Raw genomic sequence first — 21,405 nt, forward strand, 5'->3', positions numbered from 1 at the left:
ACTATTGTGCAGATTATCTCTAATAACTTATTCATTGTTAAATCAAACAAGATTTTGTAACATTACTTAATAAAATGATTTAACCTTATGTCAGCATTACTTGTATAACGAACATATTGGGCCTCATTTACTAAGCTGAAACCGACCAGTTTATGTCGGGGTATTTTGGGACAGAGTGTCTGCGACATGTCTGCGCTAGTGTGCGACAGTCTGCGCCTGGAAAATCCGACAAACCCGACAATGCACTGTGAAAAGCCAAAAAAGGGGCGTGGTCTGTAGCACAGGGAGCGTGGCCGGTACAAAAGGGGGCATGGTTTCACAACCCGACCAATTTACTATTGAATTCACAGAAAATCCTGTGGATAAATGACTGGAAATTTCCACCTAGAAAAAGCTGGTCAGAAAATGTTCCTGACTTTTCCCAATAGTAAATAGAGAGAAATCCTGCTAGTAAAAACCAGGCACTCTTAGTAAATGAGGCCCATTATGTGATGAATACATAGGTTTACAATACAATAGGTTTGCTAATATTCTTAATTACCTTCCACCATACCTCAGTAGCTTCCACAAGTAGCTACCATGTGATATGGCCCCCCTTACCTACTGTTTCCTTCCCTTCTCCTTGTAGATTGTGAGCCCTTGCGGACAGGGCCCTCTCCCGTCTATGTCAGTCGGCAAGTTACTCTGTGCAATGCTCAACAGTCACATGTTAGTGTTATATATTATAACCTTTATCATATGTAAAGTGCCCTGAAACCAAGGGCGCTATAGAAATACATAATAATAATAATTATTATTATTATTATAATACGTATCTAAAAATGGGGTATTCTGCTTTAGTTGATAGTAACTCTACAACCTACTAAGGCTGTAAACAACAAACTACATAATAAACACAGACATTAAGGCAGAGTATAGGAGATAATAATACATTCTTTGGAAGAAAATTTAGATATGAGCAAGAAACGGTTCAAATCTGGTCACAACTGTATTTTCATATGTGTTATTATACTACTTGTAAAAGACTATGGCATTTCTGAAAACATGACCTGTTGGGGGTACTTGAGGACCTTGCTTGGGAAACACTAAAGTAGTATATGTAGTCTTAGGTAAATAGCTTATGGGAGAGATCTCATTATCTAGCTCTGTGTTCTTAAAGGGGTACTCCACCCCTAGACATCTTATCCCCCTGTCACGCCCCCTCCCATAAACTTGCATTGAGGGGGTGGGGTGTGACATCACACGGAGGCGGAGTCATGACTTCACGATATTCTGTGCCCGTGGTCGGGAGCCATACCCTCCAGCGCTTCCGGAGAGGTAACAGGTGGGTGCTGGATATGGGATAAGATGTCTAGGGGTGGAATACACCTTTAAAGGGGTTATCCAGGAAAAAACTTTTATATATATATATATATATATATATATATATATATATATATATATATATCAACTGGCTCCAGAAATGTAAACAGATTTGTAAATTACTTCTATTAAAAAATCTTAATCCTTTCAGTACTTATGAGCTTCTGAAGCTAAGGTTGTTATTTTCTGTCTAAGTGTTCTCGGGAAACGCCCAGTTTAGAAGCAAATCCCCATGGCAAACCTCTTCTAAACTAGGTGGTTCCAGAGACACGTGTCATCAGAGAAGACTTAGACAGAAAAGAACAACCTTAACTTCAGAAGCTCATAAGTACTGGAAGGATTAGGATTTTTTAATAGAAGTAATTTACAAATCTGTTTAACTTTCTGGAGCCAGTTAACATATAAAAAAAAAAGTTTTTTCCTGGATAACCCCTTTAATAACTTTCTGCTATTAAGCACTGAAAGTTTTATACTATCTGAGTATTTATTTGTACTAACCTTAGAATCCCCAGTAGACATCATCTATAGTGATTGACTGCAGTCCTAGTGTTTCATCCATAGGGATTCTACAGTACATTCTATTGTAATGGTTGGTCAAGTAGATATGGGATTTATCTTCATTAGGAACATGCATCAGGCATCTATCCAAACAAAAAGTTGGGACCTATTCTAATATTGTAGGCCCATAATTTTATTTTTCCCTAATTCATTCCATAGCCACTCTTGTAAGTCTTTTATCTCTTCTGGTAAGATGCTCCTATGAATAAGACCAAGTAGTGTTTTGAATTTACTTTGTGTATTTTTTTTTCCTGCAACGTTTAACTTTTTTTTTTTTTTTGAGAAAGGTACGGTACATTATTAGACAAAGGCATGCTTGTGTGTTTAACATGATTGTGACATATTTGTATATGCATATCTTTATGTTTAAATGTTTATTGGGATTTTCACAACAGTCCATTTTCATTTTATTTTCTGTGCTCTTTTTATAGGAAATATTTGGATATAAATCAGAGAGGTGGAGGAAAGTTCTCTGTTTTCTGGGTTACATATTATCCATAGGACTCCTTAGATTATTCTTTTATTGGAAGCCAGAGCTGGATGTTTGGTGTCACTGCGTTCCATGTAATTTAGCAGATGCTGATACTGTCTTACTGCAAACAACTGTGAGTATAATACATTGTCAGTTATCACATAAGGTGACTAGTTAAAAGTAAGGCTGGGTTCACACATCATAAAATGATATGAAAAATACGGCTATAAAATAGGTGTAAAAAACTGCAGTATTTTTTATGTTTCATGTTATAATGAGCTCAATGAAAGCCTAGAAAAACAGCCGTCAGTCCACACACTGTCCAAAAAGTGGTTTTCATTCCAACATTACAGACTTTTTTTTTAACAAAGTGTGCACTGACATCCGCTTGTCCATATACTTTCATTAAGCACATAATAAGAATTAAAATTTCAGTTTCACAATGTCTGAACAAACCCATCATTTCAAGTAAATTTTCAGAAAAAGCTGTTCTGTGTGAACTCCATCCCTGTGTCACTTTTCCCTGAGCTCAGCTCCAGAGTGGATAAAAACTGTTCACAAAAAAGGAGATCCTGCCCCCCTACCTCTCTGTAGCAAACACTTAGAATTTGTAGCAGCATGGAAAACATTATAAAGCAGTCTGACCTAAGAATCCAGCATTTTCTCTGAGACAGTAAGCCTGCAGGATCTGGGCCTGTGTGTTTTTCTGCATTTCCTAACTTTTCCTTACTTTTCTCCCATTCCCTCTCCATAGATTTAAATGGACAATGTTTTCTGATCTAAGTGAAGATAAAACCTGTCTTCACTGTGATAGCGGATTTACCTTAGTAATTATTATTTTTTTTAATTATTTGTACTATTGATTTATGACAGTTGTACATTGTATTACAAAAAATAAATAATACCATGGCAGTGACCATTGGACCAACTCCCGTCTTCATTATATATCTCTATTTCTATGTTTTCTACAATTTTTCCACAGGGAGAATTTAAATACTACATAAAGAAGTTGGTGATCCAGGCCAGCCTTCAAAGAACAACAAAACCTGGAGAGCCAGCTATTAAGGATGAAAATTCATTTATATTCAAATCAATAATAGAGCCAGAAGGGAAGGTAAATTATGTCTAGTCTGAATACCAATGAAAATGATATACCTTAATGACCACAATATACAGTATTTAATAATTAGATTATCAGATTCAAGCATATGAACAATATTAAAATAAAGAAATTGCAGTGTAAGCAAATTATTAAAATGTACTAATACATTGTAGTCATCATATCACTAATTTAAAAATAGATGAAGGTCAGAATTATGTGCTGAATAATTCCAAATTATAATAGGTAAATATCTGGAAATGTATTTCATATAGATTCACTCAAATTAGATTCCATTCAGATTCAATGTCTCCTACAGCAGCATGGACACCTTTCAAAAGCAAAAGTCCCTGCTGCTGTACATTAACTTAGCAAAGTTTATCTACTTGTGGAACTACAACAGTACAGGTACCCCTGCTGCACACTCCAGTACAACTAGGTTCTCATCTGTATTGTTCTTCAAAATATCTTGTTTTGCTCTACCACTGGAGCAAAATAACAAATGCATTACATCAGAGGATTCCTAACACACCGGACTTAAAAAAAAAAAACTCCTAAAGGACTTCATTGAATTTAATGGTGTCCATCAGGTTCAAATCGATTATTTTTTGTATTTTTGATGAGCCATGTAAAAGAGGGACCCAATGGAAAACTCCAACACAGGAGAAAACTCAGGCCAGCAATAATCCATTCAGTCTCTCATGAGCTCTTCTGGTCTTAAAAATTCTAGGAGACTAATAGCAGGAAGTTTGTTCAAAATATTTACTATTTAGGTAAAATAAGTTTTTTTTAAATTGCTTCTGATCTTTCCATCAGATAACTTCAAATTAGAATTTTAGTATTATCAATGCACTTATACAGCTGTAAATAGATTGTGCAAATCTGCCTATCGCAATGAATATAAATGCACTACTTAATGCTTATTAAATATAATTGAGCTAGCATAGCCTAAGAACCACTATCTAAGTCAAACTATAAGTCCCAGGGCTCCTGAATTGTGTAAACATAGTGTGTTACTACAGGAAGCAGTAGGAAAGGGCAGTCAGAGCACTTTCCCCTCCCCTGACGGCTGCTCTATCAAACTTTTTCACTTCATAGACTTAGGCAGTGAAAGGGTCAGATTTGATTGATAACTGTAAAATGAGGCACACTTCCCACAGCTGTCACTCCGGATCACTGTGGGTCTCAGGACTGAAATCGGGTGCAAATTTAACTTTTGACATGTCTGGACAAAATGTCAAAAGCTTATTGAAATATCAGTGACACCTTAAGCTCATAACTCCTCTTACTATTGGTTAAACATATAGCTATTCAGTAAAGCATTGTACTTCCATTCCTCATTGCCTTGCCATACCATTCCCTTATTGTGAAGCTTTCAAAAATCAACATGACAAACCTACATCTGCTATTGTGATTGTCACCAGTAAAGTTAATCTTAAAAATAGACAATTTATAGTAAAGAGTTCAAAAATACCTGTACATAACATAAATATTTTAACCATATTAACAGGCTTGTTGCTTCAGGACTTCCCTCTTTCTATCTAAACCACATTTTAATATATATGCTTCTGAAATGTCTTCTTACTATACTTTGTTTACTGATGTTTCTGATTTATACAACTAGGTGAGATACATAAAGGTGCAAAAAATACGTTATGTATGGATCCCCTCTGAAGGAAAGTTTATGAAAATTGGGTGAGTAGATAAAAACTAGAAAGGATATTTAAAACATTATTGTCATTCATATTCATAACATAGTTCTCATGCATGACATTCTCTTTTTAGTGTTCTGGAGGAAAGCCTTTCTTGCTCAGACATACACTCAAAATATAGTTTAGGCCTTACCAAAGAGGAACAAGAAATCAGGTATAAACTCTTCCATTGTTTCTGCAGTCTGATACTTAACATAATTTTTACCGCACAGTGAATACCATAATATAAAAATGCGTTTTTTTTGCTATATTTTGTGACTTTTCACAAAAATGCTGCATGTATGAACAGTTTAGCTCTTTTTTTTATTTTTTTTATTCTTTTTATTATTCATTCCATATCAATACAAACAATATTTCTATGTTGTTTTTCCTCTTTTCTTTCTTTTTCTTTCTTTTGTAAAACAATAAACATATACAATATTTATTAAGATACAAAAACACAATATCTTCTACAGTACAAAATTAGTAGGGGGCATTCAAGTTTTGCCTATAATCTCTAATGGCCTAGAACGGAAAAACACAAAACAAAAGACAAGCAAAAAGCAAAAAAAAAATTATATATAAATAAAAGGGAGGGGGGAAAGGGGGGGGGAAGGGTGGGGGAAACTCTTAATTTGAGAAATCACATTACTATCTTTCAATCCAACTATTCCAAGTCAAAACAAATTTATCTGCTAGCCCTCTTTTAATATATATCGCCTTCTCCCATGAAACCACTTTCTCCATTTTCTTAAGCAGTCGTTCTTTCCTAGGAGGGATCGGGTCTTTCCAGAGCTGTGCTATTAATTTTCTAGCATTATATAAAAGTCTCCCAACTGCTGTTTTAATATATAATGATATATTTAGATTGTCTAGATATCCTAATATACATGTTTTGAGATCTAAAGGAAGGTCAATATCCCATACAGTCCCAATATGATCTATAATTTCTATCCAGTATTGCTGGATATGTAGACAACTCCAAAACATATGTATAATGTCTACAGAGTCTTTAGAGCACCGAGGGCATTTTGAGTCTTTTCCATACCCAGTTTTAAACAGAAGGTCAGGAGTTCTATATGCTCTGTACAGGATATATAATTGTGTTAGTCTCGCCCCCTCTACTAGTGCCTGACAGGGAATGCAGTTAAAGGGGTATTACAGGCCAAAACTTTTTTTTTATATATCAACTGGCTCCGGAAAGTTAAACAGATTTGTAAATTACATCTATTAAATAATCTTAATCCTTCCAATAGTTATTAGCTTCTGAAGTTGAGTTGTTGTTTCTGTCTAAGTGCTCTCTGATGACTCACGTCCCAGGAGCTGTGCAGTTCCTATTGGGATATTCTCCCATCATGCACAGCTCCCGGGACGTGACATCATCATTGAGCAGTTAGACAGAAAACTTCAGAAGCTAATAACTATTGGAAGGATTAAACATTTTTAATAGAAGTAATATACAAATATGTTTAACTTTCCGGAGCCAGTTGATATATATAAAAAAAGGTTTTGCCTGGAATACCCCTTTAAGTACTGAATTCCACTGTTCTCTACTAATTCCCGCTTCTTCCTGTCATTTTAGGAAAGCCGGTATCACCTGTGCCGACCAGCCTTTAGCTGCAAGGAGTTGATACATTTTGGAGATAAATCCCCCTTGTTTCTTTTCTTTTACTATAGCATCCAGGACTGAATCTTTATTTACCGCTAAAGAAAAATATTTTTGTTGTGCAGCAACAGCGTGCCTCAGCTGAAGGAATTGAAAAAATGACTTAGCAGGAATATTGAAGTCTTCCTGAAAATCTCTAAAGATCCGAAAGTTATTAGATTTAAACAGATATTTTACCCACACTACCCCTAGCTTCCTCCAGTTCTCGAAGCCTTTCCGTTTTTGAATTTCTAGGAGGTGTGGATTATCCCACAGGGGCGTATATTCGTTAACTTTCCCCAACCCCCTGATCTCTTTAACTTTATTCCAAATTTTGTTTATCAAGTTAAAAGTTGGAAGGGCAGAGTTTTTACTCTTTTAAATACATCAGCTTCTAAAGCCATTATTAGATTATTACCTGACAAAACTTTTGTTATCATAACCGTACTGGAATTTTGGGAATCAGCATTGTCCCAACCTCTAAGATATTGGCATTGTGCTGCAAGAAAGTATATCCAGGGATTAGGCAAGGCCAATCTAACCTCCTGTTTTGGACGATATAAGCAATCTATTTTTAATTTCGGCTTACGCCCATTCCAAATCAGCTCACGGAATTGGGTGTTAATTCTTTGAAAAAGACTAAAGCTTATCCAGATAGGAGAGTTGTGTAAAAAATATAACAGCTGTGGCATCACTGTCCTCTTGATAAGATTCACCCTACCCACTGGTGAAAGATTGAATTTTCGCCATGCCACACTTTTATACGTAATGCGATTGAGCAGAGGTATCAAATTTAACTTTTCATAATCATAAATAGAAGGTGATATTTCTATCCCCAAATATTTAATATTTCACACAGTCTAAGCTGACTTTCTCATTGATCTTTATATAAGACACTCATCTGTCCAAAGGCATTAAGTAGGATTTGTCCCAATTTTTAGTGATTCCAGAAAGTTTACTAAAGCGAGTAAATATATCTAACGCTGTTTTAAGGGATGGCCCCATATCATTCAAATACAATAGGATGTAATCTGCGTATAACAAAATCTTGTTTATATAGTTTCCATACTGGAAACCCTTTATCTCCGGGCTGTTTCGAATAAACTCCGCAAGAGGCTCCATTACAATCGCGAACAGCAACGGAGGCAGAGGGCAGCCCTGTCTTGTTCCACGATGCAATGGAAAACTCTGAGAAGTCTGTCCATTTACTCTAACACGCACTATTGGATCCATATAAAGCAGTTGTATCCAAGCTATAAACCTTGGGGCAAATCCCATAGCCTGCAGAGTCGCCCAGAGACAGGGCCATTCTACCGAATCAAAAGCTTTTTGCGCATCCAAAGCTAATATGGCCCTGTCTGTGGGGGAGTCCGGAGGAACCTGTAAACTTAGAAAAAGGCGTCTGATATTTATTGATGTCAATCTAGTGAGGATAAAACCCGTTTGGTCAGGGTGGATCAATTTAGCAATTATTTTGTTTAGTCTCAATGCCAGAACCTTGGCCAAAATCTTCACGTCACTCGTCAGTAACAATATCGGTCTATAAGAGGATGGGTCTGTCGGCTCTTTACCTTTTTTCAATATTACAACAATGATCGCCTCTCGCATTGATGCGGGGAGTGATCCATCATCCAAAGATCGATTGAAGAGATCCAAAAGTTCCGGCAGTAAGACATCCCCATACTTCTTATATAATTCTGCTGGGAATCCGTCAATACCAGGTGTTTTGTTATTAGCAAATGTATTAAGTTCCTGCTCTAGCTCTCCTATCATTAGTTCTGCCTCCAAGGATTCGAAATCATCCCTTGAAAGTTGTGGGAGTCTAATTTGTTTAAGGAATTCCCGCATATCCCCAAAGGAGTATATCCCCCTCGATTGATATAACCGTGAATAGAATTCCACAAACACTTTTAGAATTTTTGAATTATCCCTCAGCTTGTTACCTTCTTTATCCACTATAAGAGAAATATGCTGCGGGGGGTCTTGTGCTTTGACCACATTGGCTAGTATATACCCAGCTGCCTCACCCTCTGCATATGCTATTTGCGAGTTCATTATTCTCCTATTATTAGCTTCTGCCAGCAAATACATTCTTAATTCCATCTGGGCTTTAAGCATTAATTCCCTAACTTGAATAGATGGTTCTACAAATCTAGATTCTGCCAAGTGCACAGAGTCATATAAAGCATCAGTTTTTAAAAAGATTGCTCGATTATGCGTAACAATAGATTTGAGCAGAACCCCCCGAAGAAAAGTAGGCGCAGTATTATTATTTTATCTAAAATATTCAGAGATTTACAACCTTATAGACTCAGTATCCTCCAAGATAGAGAGCCAGTAGGCGTTAAGCTTCTACATAGTCCTTACCATCTTAACCTTCAGAGGAGAGTGGTCCAACAGGGTCCTCGGCACGTAAGAAATATCCTGAATATAAGGGAGAATCAGATGGTTTCCCAATGCCCAGTCAATCCTTGACAAGGAGGAATAAGTTGCTGAACAGCATGAATATTGTCTAACCAATGGACAACTTACGTGCCACAGATCCATAAGGCCTGCTTCTATAACCAAGTTGCCGAACTGAGTAATTTTAGATTTATGGACATTTTGAACCGGAGGATATCTGTCCAGATGGAGATCTATGACTCTATTGAAATCGCCAATCATCAGTAGTAAGGCATCAGGGTGTAGTACAATAATGGAAAGAATTTTACGCATCACCACTGATGAGTATGGTGGAGGAATATATACATTCAAAATTAGAAATACTCTTTCATAAATGTTACATACAATACCCACATATCTGCCCAGATCGTCCACATAGCGCTTAACAGGAAAAAAAAGGGAGTCTACGATGGATAAGAACACTTACCCCTCTCGAGAGATTAGTGTAGGTTGAATGATATGCTGCCTTAATCCAGGGTTTATCAGTAATGTTGAGCGGCATAGCGCATATTCGAATTCGCGAATATCTGGACGAATATTCGTCATATATTCACAAAATCCGCATATTCGTAATATTCTCGTTTTATTTTCGCATATGCGAAAATTCGCGTAGGCGAAAATTAACATGCGAAAATTAGCATATACAAAAATTATCATAAGCAAAAATTTGCATATGCGAAAATTTGCACGCCAGTCTCACACAGTAGTATTAGAGCATTCTTTAGACCACACAAGCTGGAAGCAGAGAGAGGTGATCACTGTGATGTGTACTGTGAAAAAAAAATACGAATATTCGTAATTACGAATATATAGTGCTATATTCACGAATTCGCGAATATGCGATATTCCCGAATAAAATTCGCATTGCGAATATTCGCGAGCTACACTATTTATCAGCGATATGTAAACGATCTGGGGTGAGATGTGTTTCTTGAAGACAAAACACCGAAGCCTGAGATGTAGCAGGCCGCGGGTATTCCAACTAATTAAAGAAAAGGACATTGTTCTGATTTAGTAGGAATAATGGAAGGGTAGAGTAAATTGCTAGAGAAAAAGGGAAGGAAGAGGCGAACCCGGAAAAGAGGGGAGAGAAAAGGAAAAAAAAAAAACCTTCATACACAGGCCACAACATGATACTTCCAAATAGCTTCATTAGTAAAACCCCACCACCCTTCACTAAATCTAAGTTCCCCAAAATTGGGGGTTGGGAGGTATCTAAACCTATACCTGACCCTTTATAGACACCCAGAAGAAGCCTATGCTTCCACCTCTGACCCGCCACCCCTGATCCCAGCTAATATATTTAACCAGATCATATCTCACTGACTCAAAAATGTATATATCATGGCAACCCTATAAAGACAAAATAAGCAGGTCGCTAGAGCTATACAACTATACAATCATTGTGCGACAAAATGAAAAAACACCATTCTTCAAATTCTGGGGGCCTCCGCCTCAAACCATACAACTTTAGTAACTTAATCAACAAGTCATCTAGACCCTAGGTTTATATTGCTTAATGCGGCCCTCATTGATATCAAGCCAATCAGATACTGCCTCAGCATTTTTGGAAAAAAAAAGTATCATCCATGGCCCTCACTCTTAGTCGCGCTGGATATAACATAGTATATGTGAGCGGTAATTGTTGCAGCCTTTTCTTGACCTCCATTGAGTAATCAGAGAACAGAGAAATGCGCACACCATTAAATTGCACATCTTGAAGGTCCCTTGCCTTGCGCATTATAGTCTCCTTATCCCTGAAATACAGAAACCGAGCAATTATGGAGCGAGGGGGCCGTCCCAAGGAAGGTACTCCAAATGGAACCCTGTGTGCCCGTTCTATAGCAGGTTTTAATGATAGGGATTCCTGACCGAATTGCTCTATAACCCATCTTTCTATAAATTCAGCCACGTTTTGGCCCTCGGCCTTCTCGGGGAATCCCACAAAATGAACAGTTTATCTCTAATATAAAGTACAATATGTCATGAAAAAAAAGCCATTTGCTCAGTAAAAGCATGTCAAAGTTATTACCACTTGAAGAGACACATGTCAGATTTGAAAAATGGGGCTTGGTCATTAAGGTAAAAACTAAGTTTACTATAGCTTTACTATTGTGTCATGAGCTACACAATTGTGTGAGCACATGATCTAGCATTGACTGTAAGAAAGGGAATTGAAACAGTAAATATATTAAACTTGCATAACTTACTCTTACAATGTTATGGCTTAATTTACATGTAACACAAATTCTACATATCCACATGTTACTACTGTAACCATAAAAGTATTACTTATGTTTGGCAGACAACAGATCTGTGGACTAAACACCATTACAGTGAAGATCATTCCTGTGTGGAAACTGCTGTCAAAAGAGGTAGGATAATAAATCTTTATGACATATATACATATATTATACTGCAATTTGTCACTGAAACAGGCACAAATTGTAGTTTAAATCTATACCAGTTTATAGGTGCAAACGAGAAGGATGTCCAGCGCAGGTGAAGGAACAAATTCTTTATTGTATGAAAGCTTCAGTACACGGAAGACATGACAAAGTGACGCATTTCGGTCCTAGCGACAGACCTTAGTCATACAGTTTATAGGTGGTGTTGATTTCAACTTGTCGTGCATGGACAGGCATAGGTGAAACAAAGTTTAAGTAAGAGGCCTGTGTCTCCTAACAAATTTGTAGCAATGTACTCTTGTGCAGTTAAAGGGATACTCCACCGGAAAACATCTCATCCTCTATCCAAAGAATAGGGGATAAGTTGACTAATTGCGAGGGGTCCTGCCACTGGGATCTCCGCTGCGGCACCCCAGGCATCCGGTGCACGGAGCAGACTCTACTCCATGCTAGATGACTGCCAACTACAGCTGCCACACCCCCTCCATTCATGTCTATGGGAGGTGTGATGGCTACATACTAGCCATCACGCCCCTTCCATAGACATGAATGGAGTGGGCGTGGTGTGATGTCACAACCACTGAAGCTCCCCATCGGCGCAACCCCATTAATCAGACATCTTACCCACTATCCTTTGGGGAGTACCCGTTTAAGGTAAAGAGCAGTTTGTAGAATGTTGGTCTTTGGCAAAACTGCCATTTAGATATATAGCGCCAATATATTCTTAAGCACTGTACAATTCAGAGATTATGTGTACTGACAGTATTAGACATAACAAAGTAAAAAACTAAGTATCGACTCAAAAGCTGCTCACAAGAGCTTACCATCAATAGGTGTTAATGCCCAAAATGATCAATAATAAATATATTATTCATTGTTCAAACATGAAAAAAAATTGTTGTTAACCCGTTAAGGACGAAGGGTGTACAGATGCGCCCTTGCTTTCTGGTACTTAAGGACCAAGGGTGGTGTAGCTGCCTTGGTCCTGTTACTTGGGTTTAAAGCGTGCTCACAAGCTTTATATCCGTTAAGTCCCGGTTGCTATCGGCAGCCATGACCCACGGTTAATGCCGGACTTTGCTGATTGGGCCATAGCCCCGCATTAAGTCTTTAGACACTGCAATCAAAGTTGATTGTGGCATCTAAATTTGGGTTAGCTAGATGCCGGTTAGCTCAGTGGAGCTTATCGGGACATCTGCGGCGAAATCGCGGGTACCGATCAGCTGAGTGGACGCCAGGAGGGCCCTTACCTGCCTCACCATCTGATCGATGCTTTGAAGCTCTGGCCACACTCAGCAGGTTAGAGCAGCAGAGCACCGACAACACTAATCAATGCTGAGGCAAAGGTCAGCATTCAACAGTGTATGCAATCAAAAGATTGCATGTTATAGCCCCCTATAGGGACAAAAAAAAATTACAAAGTGTAAATAAAACGAGTTAATAAAAGTTAATTGATCCCTTCCCTAATAAAAGTTTGAATCACCCCCCTTTTTCAATCTTTTAAATAAAATAATGCAATCAAAAATAAACATAATCATATGTGGTACCTCCTCGTGCATACATATCTGATCTATTAAAATATAAGGTTAGTTAAACCGCACGATCGATGGCATGCACGTAAAAAAACAGCAAAGACCGAAAGCGATCAAACAGTGCAATCCAAACAAAAATGGTACCAATAAAAACTACCGTTCATGGTAAAAAAAAAAATGAGCCATCATATTGCCCCATATGCAGAAAATAAAAAAAAGTTATAGGGGTCAGAAGATGGCAATGTTAAACATACTAATTTTGGTGCATACAATTCCAATCACATGGAAAATAACATGTACTTTACTTTTAACTTGTGAGATATGTATACTGGCACTCCATCATGCCCTATTTGATGTATTTTGGTGTACTTTTTGGGAGCATTACCTATTCTGGTACTACTTACCACTTATGCAGCTTCTGGGGACGTCCTTTTTCAGCTGCCATGTAATAATAAAGGCTTTATATTTTTCTAATTTCTTGTCTGCTGCAATGTTCTTATTGTAGATATATGGTGCTGTCGTGTGGCTGGTCTATAAAGCGAGTTCAGAAGTTGCGCTCGCTTCATAGCCATTTGGTCCCGGCTGCTATCAGCGGCTAGGACCCGCGGCTAATGCCAGACACCGGCGATCAGGCCAATGCCCGGCATTAACCCTTTAGATTCCACAATCAAATGACAAAAATAGACTCCTGGCAGCTCAGCGGAGCTGATCAGGAAGTCAGGGCAGCGCACAACCCCTTTAACATTTAAGGCCTCTGGTAATTCGGTTAGTCGTTATCACATTGGACAAATAGAAAGATTTATGATCAATCAAGAATGAATATGTGAGATTTATGCTCAATCTATAATGAATATGTGAAAATATTTTACTGGTCCCTTTTGTTTTGTTTCCTAATGCTAACAATTGTTTATTTTTCTTTTCAGGTTTTCAACCCATTTTATGTGTTCCAGGCTTATTCTTTAAGTATATGGATTGCAACATCTTACATTGAATATAGTTTAGCTATTTTACTTATGACCATAATGTCTATTTCTGCTACAGTATATAATTTAAGAAAGGTATGTGTGCTTTAATTCATTAAGAATACTCTTTTATAATTTTGTCCTAAAAAGTATCTATCTATCTGTATCATAAGAGAGTACACCTCTCATATTTTTGTAAATATTTTATTATATTGTTTCATGTGACCACAATGAAGAAATAACCCTTTGCTACAATGTAAAGTAGTGAGTGCACAGCCTGTATTACAATGTTTAATGTTGTGTCCTCTCAAAATAACACAACACACAGTCATTAATAGCTAAACCTTGGCAACAAAAGTGAGTACAACCGTAAGTGGAAATGTCCAAATTGGGCCCAATTAGCCATTTTTCCTCCCCATGTCATGTGACTCAGTGTTACAAGGTATCGAGTGTGAATGGGGAGAAGGTGTCCTAAATTTGGTGTTATAACTCTCACACTCTCTAATACAGGTCACTGGAAGTTCAATATTACACTATATGGCAAAGAACTGAGGATCTTAAAAGAAGAATTTTGCTCTAAATAAAGATGGCCTATCCCATAAGAAGATTGCCAAGACCCTGAAGCTGAGCTGCTGCATGGTGGGCAAGACCATTCAACAGTTTTACAGGACACATTCTACTAAGAACAGGCCTCGCCATAATAAACCAAAGAATTGAAGTGCACTTGCTCAGTGTCATATCCAGAGGTTGTCTTTGGAAAATAGACACATGAGTGCTAAAAGGGTAGAGGGTCTGCCTGTCAGTGTTCAGGCCACTCATTGCATCAAATTGGTCCGCATAGCTCTTGTACTAGAAGAAAGCCTCTTCTAAAAATGATGAAAAGGAAAGCCTGCAGTTTGCTAAAGACAAACAGACTAATTGTTAGGGACCGTCATGGGGACAGGGAAAGTGAGCCCTAAATTTACCCTAAAACCGCTCTACCTGCCTACTTGCTCACTCACCGGAAATGGCGAGTCGACAACAGGGCGCCGGTCCCTTCTTGAAATAAAGTGCTGGGGCCTAATAAAAACACACACTAATAAATAGTCGGTCACCAACCAGAAAACTAACAGGAACATGCAACTCTATAGTATATAAGTTCAGAAGTAAATGTTTAGATCAGCTCGCCCCGAAGCCCACAGATTCAAGCACAGAAGGGAACGGACTCTTCCCAGCTTACATGCACAAAGAGAAAAGGACTCCAGTTTGTTCTTAGATCTAATAGCCGTCTTTATTCACATGACGTTACATGGATCACAAGTACAGGACAGGATGATACGCCTTTCGGCCAGGTGCTGGCCTTACTGATACATCTGTATCAGTAAGGCCAGCACCTGGCCGAAACACATCACATCCTGTCCTGTACCTGTGCTATTAGAGCTAAGAACAAGCTGGAATCCTTTTCTCTCTATATAAGTTCAGAGGACACAGATCAGATAGCGTAGATCAAGCTCAAATAAAGAGTGTTTCACCCAGCCTCCATTAACAGCATGTCCACCATGTTAGCAAGTCAGGGTACACTGAAGTATCTGTAATCACCAGCGCTGAGGCTATGCTGGGCTGACTATAAATAGACACACCCAAACAGCTATTGGCTATCAGAGGCCTGGGCTTAAACAGCGAGATACATTAACTCTTCCCTAATCAGGGAAGATAAAACTGTTCACAACACAGCAAAACCAATAGGCTGTGTGTGAACACAGACCATTACAGACATTACACTAATACCATGGATTCCTGGAACTATGTCTTGTAGTCCGATGAAACAAAGATTTACTTTTTTGGTTCAGATAGTGTCAAGAGTGTGTGGCAGCAACCAGGTGAGGACTATAAAATAAGGGTGTCTTGCCTACAGTCACACATCGTGGGGGAACTGTCACAGTCTGGAGCTCCTTGAGGGCTGCTGACACTGGAGAAGCTGAGGGTAAAGGTAATAACTGGCAAAGCATGTCTTCAGACATAAACCCTGTTGAGCATTTGTGATGCATCCTCAAATGGAAGGAAAGGAAGTGCAAGGTCTCTAACATCCACTAGCTCGGTGTTGTGGTCATGGAGAAGTGGAAGAGGATTCCAGTGTCAACCTGTGAAGCTCTGGGGAACTCCATTTCCAAGAGGCTTAAAGGGGGTACTTTGTTGCTAGACATCTTATCCCCTACCCTTTGGATAGAGGATAAGATGTCTGATCATGAGGATCCGGCCGCTGGGACCCCCGCGATCTCTGTGCAGACACCTGGCATTCTGAACATTATGTTCAGAATGATGGGTTCAGGAGGTCATGGTCGTGATGTCATGCCCCGTCCCCTTGTGATGTCACGCCCCTTGTGATGTCACGCCAAGGGGGTGTGGCAAGACACCATGATCATGGCCTCCCGAACCCAGTGGGGGGGGGAGGGGGTCCCAGCGACCAGACCCTCTCGATCAGACATCTTATACCCTCTCCTTTGGATAAGATGTCTAGCAACAGAGTACCCCTACCCAGAGTACATTGAAAAATGTGGACATTTCCCCCTAAGAGTGTATTCACTTTTTTTGCCAAGGTTTGGACAGTACTGGCTGTAAGTTTACGTATTTTGAAGGGACAATAACATTAAACACTGGCAGTGCATTCACTATCTTACATTATAGAAGAGTGGGATTTCTTCAGTGTTGTCACATGAACAGATAAAATATAAACTATTAACAAAAATGGGGGTGTACTCACTGATGTGAGATTTTTATTTTAAACTGGCCTCAAAAAGCTTTATTCTTTGTCAGAAACAGATATCAGCAACACTGTGCACATTGTACAAACCCATAACAATTCTTGCTCGGCTGAGCGCTACTCAAAATATACATATAGCGTCACTAGCTGTCTACATCGGAGCCTAGTGTTTGAAGGGGTACTCCAGAATTTAAAAACTTATCCCCTATCCACTGTCTGATCATGGGATGGTTGTCTGATCATGGGATGGTTGTCTGACCACTTGGACCCCCCTACGAACTCCTGCCTGGTGCCCTAGCTCCCCCATGCATGGAGTGGTTACCACTCTGTGCACTGAGCTGTGTCAACCACTGCACAAAGCGGTAGCCAACAGGTCACCCGCTTGCATCTCTATGGGAGAGCTGGAGATACAGGGCTCACACCCCCATGATCAGACACTTATCCCCTATCCTGTGGATATGTTTTTAAGTACCAGAATACCATTTTAACCTGTATCCAGACTCCGGTCCCCCATTTGGAATGCTCTGGAGACTCTAAGGGTTAATGGGATTCTCAAATACCAATAAATCCAAGTATCCTGGCACTGCACAAACCGACTTTAAGTGCACCGTGATTGCACTACAAGCAGAGGATAATGGAACATGCAGAAGCAACTGTCTCGTCACTACTGGTGCTCAGTCCAAAAGAGCACAGATATGTATATTCAAAGATAGACTTGAAAGACCGCACTCACCATAAAAATGAGTACTTAATTATTCAGTTGCAGGAATACACATCAGGTCAGGGGGTAACACAGACAGAGGGGAACATGCAGTGTAGGCAAGAGGAAGTGCGTTGTTACGCACAAAACGTTGCATCCCGCACGCTCCCCGCTGTCTGTGTTACCCCTGACCTGATGTGTATTCCTGCAACTGAAGAATAAAGTACTTGTTTTTATGGTGAGTTTCGTCTTTCAAGTCTATCTTTGTATATTTCAATGGGATTCTGCTGCACTGTGCACACGCAGAACTCACTGGCGTGAACCTCATTTTATCTGCGGATTCTGCTTGGAAATGCATTGCCATCTTAGGAGATGGCACATTTTCTAGCATTCCCAGTGGTCCTGCCGAGTGAATATAGCCTTATAGAGCTCAAGCAGGTTGTTCCTTCTGAGCATAATCAGCTCTGTGGAAGCCGCTCTTCTCACCAACTGCAACATTCAGCACTTGGTTTTAGATTTCTGACTTAAAGGGGTACTCCGCTGCTAGACCTCTTATCCACTATCCAAAGGATAGAGAATAAGATGTCTGATTGCAGGGGTCCAGCCGCTGGGCCTCCCAGCGATCTCCCGCAACACTCGGCATTCTAAACAAATGCCGGGTTCCAGCGGTAGTTGTTGTGACATCACAGCCATGCCCCTCATCAGGTCACACCACACCCTCTCCATTCATGTCTATGGGAGTGGGCATAACATCATGATCACGGCCGCCCGCTCCAAGTGTTCTGAACCAAATGTTCAGAATGCTGAGGCACAGGAGTACCTCTTTCATCTTAACAAAAGAAATGCCTTTTTTTCTCCATTTTAGTGTCATAGAACTGTCTTATATATATATATAATTTGTATTTTTTACTTGTAGCAATCAATCAAACTGCACAGAATGTCAGCATCCTACAATAGCATTTTGGTTTCGGTGCTACGTAAAAATGGAGGTAACAGTGAATGAATGGATTTTCACTAATACTATCACACTGAAACTATGTAGGACTGTACATCTCTCTCTTTTTTTTAATATAGTTTTAAAAAGACCTAGGAGGAGATTTATCAAAAGCTGTCCAGAGGAAACATTGCTGAGATGCCCATAGCAACCAATCAGATCGCTTCTTGTACAGTATTTTTCAGAGTCCTTTTCACAAAAATGAAAGAAGCGATCTGATTGGTTGCTTTGGGCAACTCAGCAAGTTTTTCTCTGGACAGATTTTGATAAATCACCCCAATAATGTTCTGGAAGCTTCTGTCCTTCCTTACTATCTTCATTCCTTAAAAAAGTTTTTCAGTATTGGGTTCTTTCTAATGTACAGGGTCGGTCATTTATATGGATACACCTTAATAAAATGGGAATGGTTGGTGATATTAACTTCCTGTTTGTGGCACATTAGTAAATGTGAGGGGGGAAACTTTTCGAGATGGGTTGTGACCATGGCGGCCATTTTGAAGTTGGCCATTTTTAATCCAACTTTTGTTTTTTCAATAGGAAGAGGGTCATGTGACACATCAAACTTATTGGGAATTTCACAAGAACAACAATGATGTGCTTGGGTTTAACGTAACTTTATTCTTTCATGAGTTATTTACAAGTTTCTGACCACTTATAAAATGTGTTCAATGTGCTGCCCATTGTGTTGGATTGTCAATGCAACCCTCTTCACCCACTCTTCACACCAGTGGCGGATCCAGGGGGGGGCAACGGGGCAATGCCCCCTGTGCTGTGCCCCTCACATATAATGCCCCCTGAGGGGACAGGATGGGGGCATTATATGTGAGGGGCACAGGGGGCATTATATGTGAGTGGCACAGCACAGGGGGCATTATATGTGAGGGGCGCATGATGGGGGCATTATATGTGAAGGGCAAAAAACGGGGGCATTATATGTGAGGGGCATTATATGTGAGGGGCAAAAAATGGGGGCATTATCTGTGAAGGGCACAGCACGGGTCATTATATATGAGGGGCACATGATGGGGGCATTATGTATGAGGGGCACATGATGGGGGCATTATATATGAGGGGTGCATGATGGGGGCATTATATGTGAGGGGCAAAGAACAGGGGGCATTATATGTGAAGGGCACACCACAGGGGGCAATATATGTTAGGGGCACAGGGCATTATTATTATGTGGGGGGAACAGGACGGGTCATAATCATTATATGCATGGGCACAAGATGGGGCATTATTACTATATGTGAAGGCACTGAGTGTTCTGCATTTCAGAAGTATAGTGTAGATTATGAGGAATTTCTGGGGTGGTACGTTTTTTATGGGCCACAAAACATTTGGGTATTTTATTCAGAGGGTGCCCTGCACAGCAAGTTATATTCATAGAATGCAGTGTGTGTGGTAGTATTAAATTTAGAGGGTACAGTGTGTGGTAGTATTCTATTCAGAGAGTGCAGTGTGTGATAGTATTATATTCAGAGAGTGCAGTGTGTGGTAGTATTATATTCAGAGGGTGCAGTGTGTGGTAGTATTATATTCAGAGGGTGCAGTGTGTGGTAGTATTATATTCAGAGAGTGCAGTGTATGATAGTATTATATTCAGAGAGTGCAGTGTGTGGTAGTATTATATTCAGAGGGTGCAGTGTGTGGTAGTATTATATTCAGAGAGTGCAGTGTGTGGTAATATTATATACAGAGGGTACGGTGTGTGGTAGTATTATATTCAGAGAGTGCAGTGTGTGGTAGTATTATATTCAGAGAGTGCAGTGTGTGATAGTATTATATTCAGAGAGTGCAGTGTGTGGTAGTATTATATACAGAGGGTACGGTGTGTGGTAGTATTATATTCAGAGAGTGCAGTGTGTGATAGTATGATATACAGAGGGTACGGTGTGTGGTAGTATTATATTCAGAGAGTGCAGTGTGTGATAGTATTATATACAGAGGGTACGGTGTGTGGTAGTATTATATTCAGAGAGTGCAGTGTGTGGTAGTGTTATATTCAGAGAGTGCAGTGTGTGGTAGTATATTCAGAGAGCGCAGTGTGTTATAGCATTATATTTAGAGGGCACAGTGTGTGGAAGTATTATATTCAGAGGGTGCAGTGTGTGGTAGTATTATATTCAGAGGGTGCAGTGTGTGGTAGTATTATATTCAGAGGGTATGGTGTGTGGCGGTATTATATTCAGAGGGTACAGTGTGTTGTATATTCAGGAGGTACCGTGTGTCAGAATTATATTCAGAGGGTATGTGGCGGTATTGTATTAGAACAATACAGTGTTTAGCAGTATTATACTAATTATTGTTTTCATATAGAGGATCAGAATCCGCTGACATAGTGAGGAGCCATCTGGGCATCAAGTTCTGTAGGGAGAACATTTAGCTGGAACAAGTCCTGGCGGTATGTACCATCTGAATTAGATAAGGAAAGACTATAGAGAAGACGTCACCTGTAGTCACTGATATCATTGTGTATTTGTTACGCCTAGCGCTCCGGGTCCCCGCTCCTCCCCGGAGCGCTTACGGCGTCTCTCTCTCCGCAGCGCCACGGTCGGTCCCGCTGACCGGGAGCGCTGCACTGTCTTGGCCGTCGGGGATGCGATTCGCACAGCGGGACGCGCCCGCTCGCGAATCGCATCCCAGGTCACTTACCCGTCCCGGTCCCCCGCTGTCATGTGCTGGCGCGCGCGGCTCCGCTCTCTAGGGCGCGCGCGCGCCAGCTTCCTGAGACTTAAAGGGCCAGTGCACCAATGATTGGTGCCTGGTCCAATTAGCTTAATTGGCTTCCACCTGCTCC

The 21,405-nt window shown here is 39.9% G+C and overlaps 1 protein-coding gene across 2 annotated transcripts in view; it reads left to right on the forward strand.

Annotated features, from left to right (window-relative positions):
• Positions 1-21,405, forward strand: part of LOC130361843 (probable cation-transporting ATPase 13A5) — a 179,940-nt gene that overhangs the window by 40,713 nt on the left and 117,822 nt on the right. For both annotated transcript variants that reach the window (XM_056565410.1, XM_056565411.1), the window contains exons 2-8: positions 2,352-2,525; positions 3,375-3,506; positions 5,116-5,186; positions 5,277-5,357; positions 11,575-11,644; positions 14,133-14,267; positions 18,528-18,600. In XM_056565410.1, coding sequence (XP_056421385.1) covers positions 2,352-2,525; positions 3,375-3,506; positions 5,116-5,186; positions 5,277-5,357; positions 11,575-11,644; positions 14,133-14,267; positions 18,528-18,600 — 736 coding nt within the window. The remainder of the gene's footprint in view (positions 1-2,351; positions 2,526-3,374; positions 3,507-5,115; positions 5,187-5,276; positions 5,358-11,574; positions 11,645-14,132; positions 14,268-18,527; positions 18,601-21,405) is intronic.

This window comes from Hyla sarda, chromosome 3, assembly GCF_029499605.1.
Source record: "Hyla sarda isolate aHylSar1 chromosome 3, aHylSar1.hap1, whole genome shotgun sequence".
Lineage (NCBI taxonomy): Eukaryota > Metazoa > Chordata > Amphibia > Anura > Hylidae > Hyla > Hyla sarda.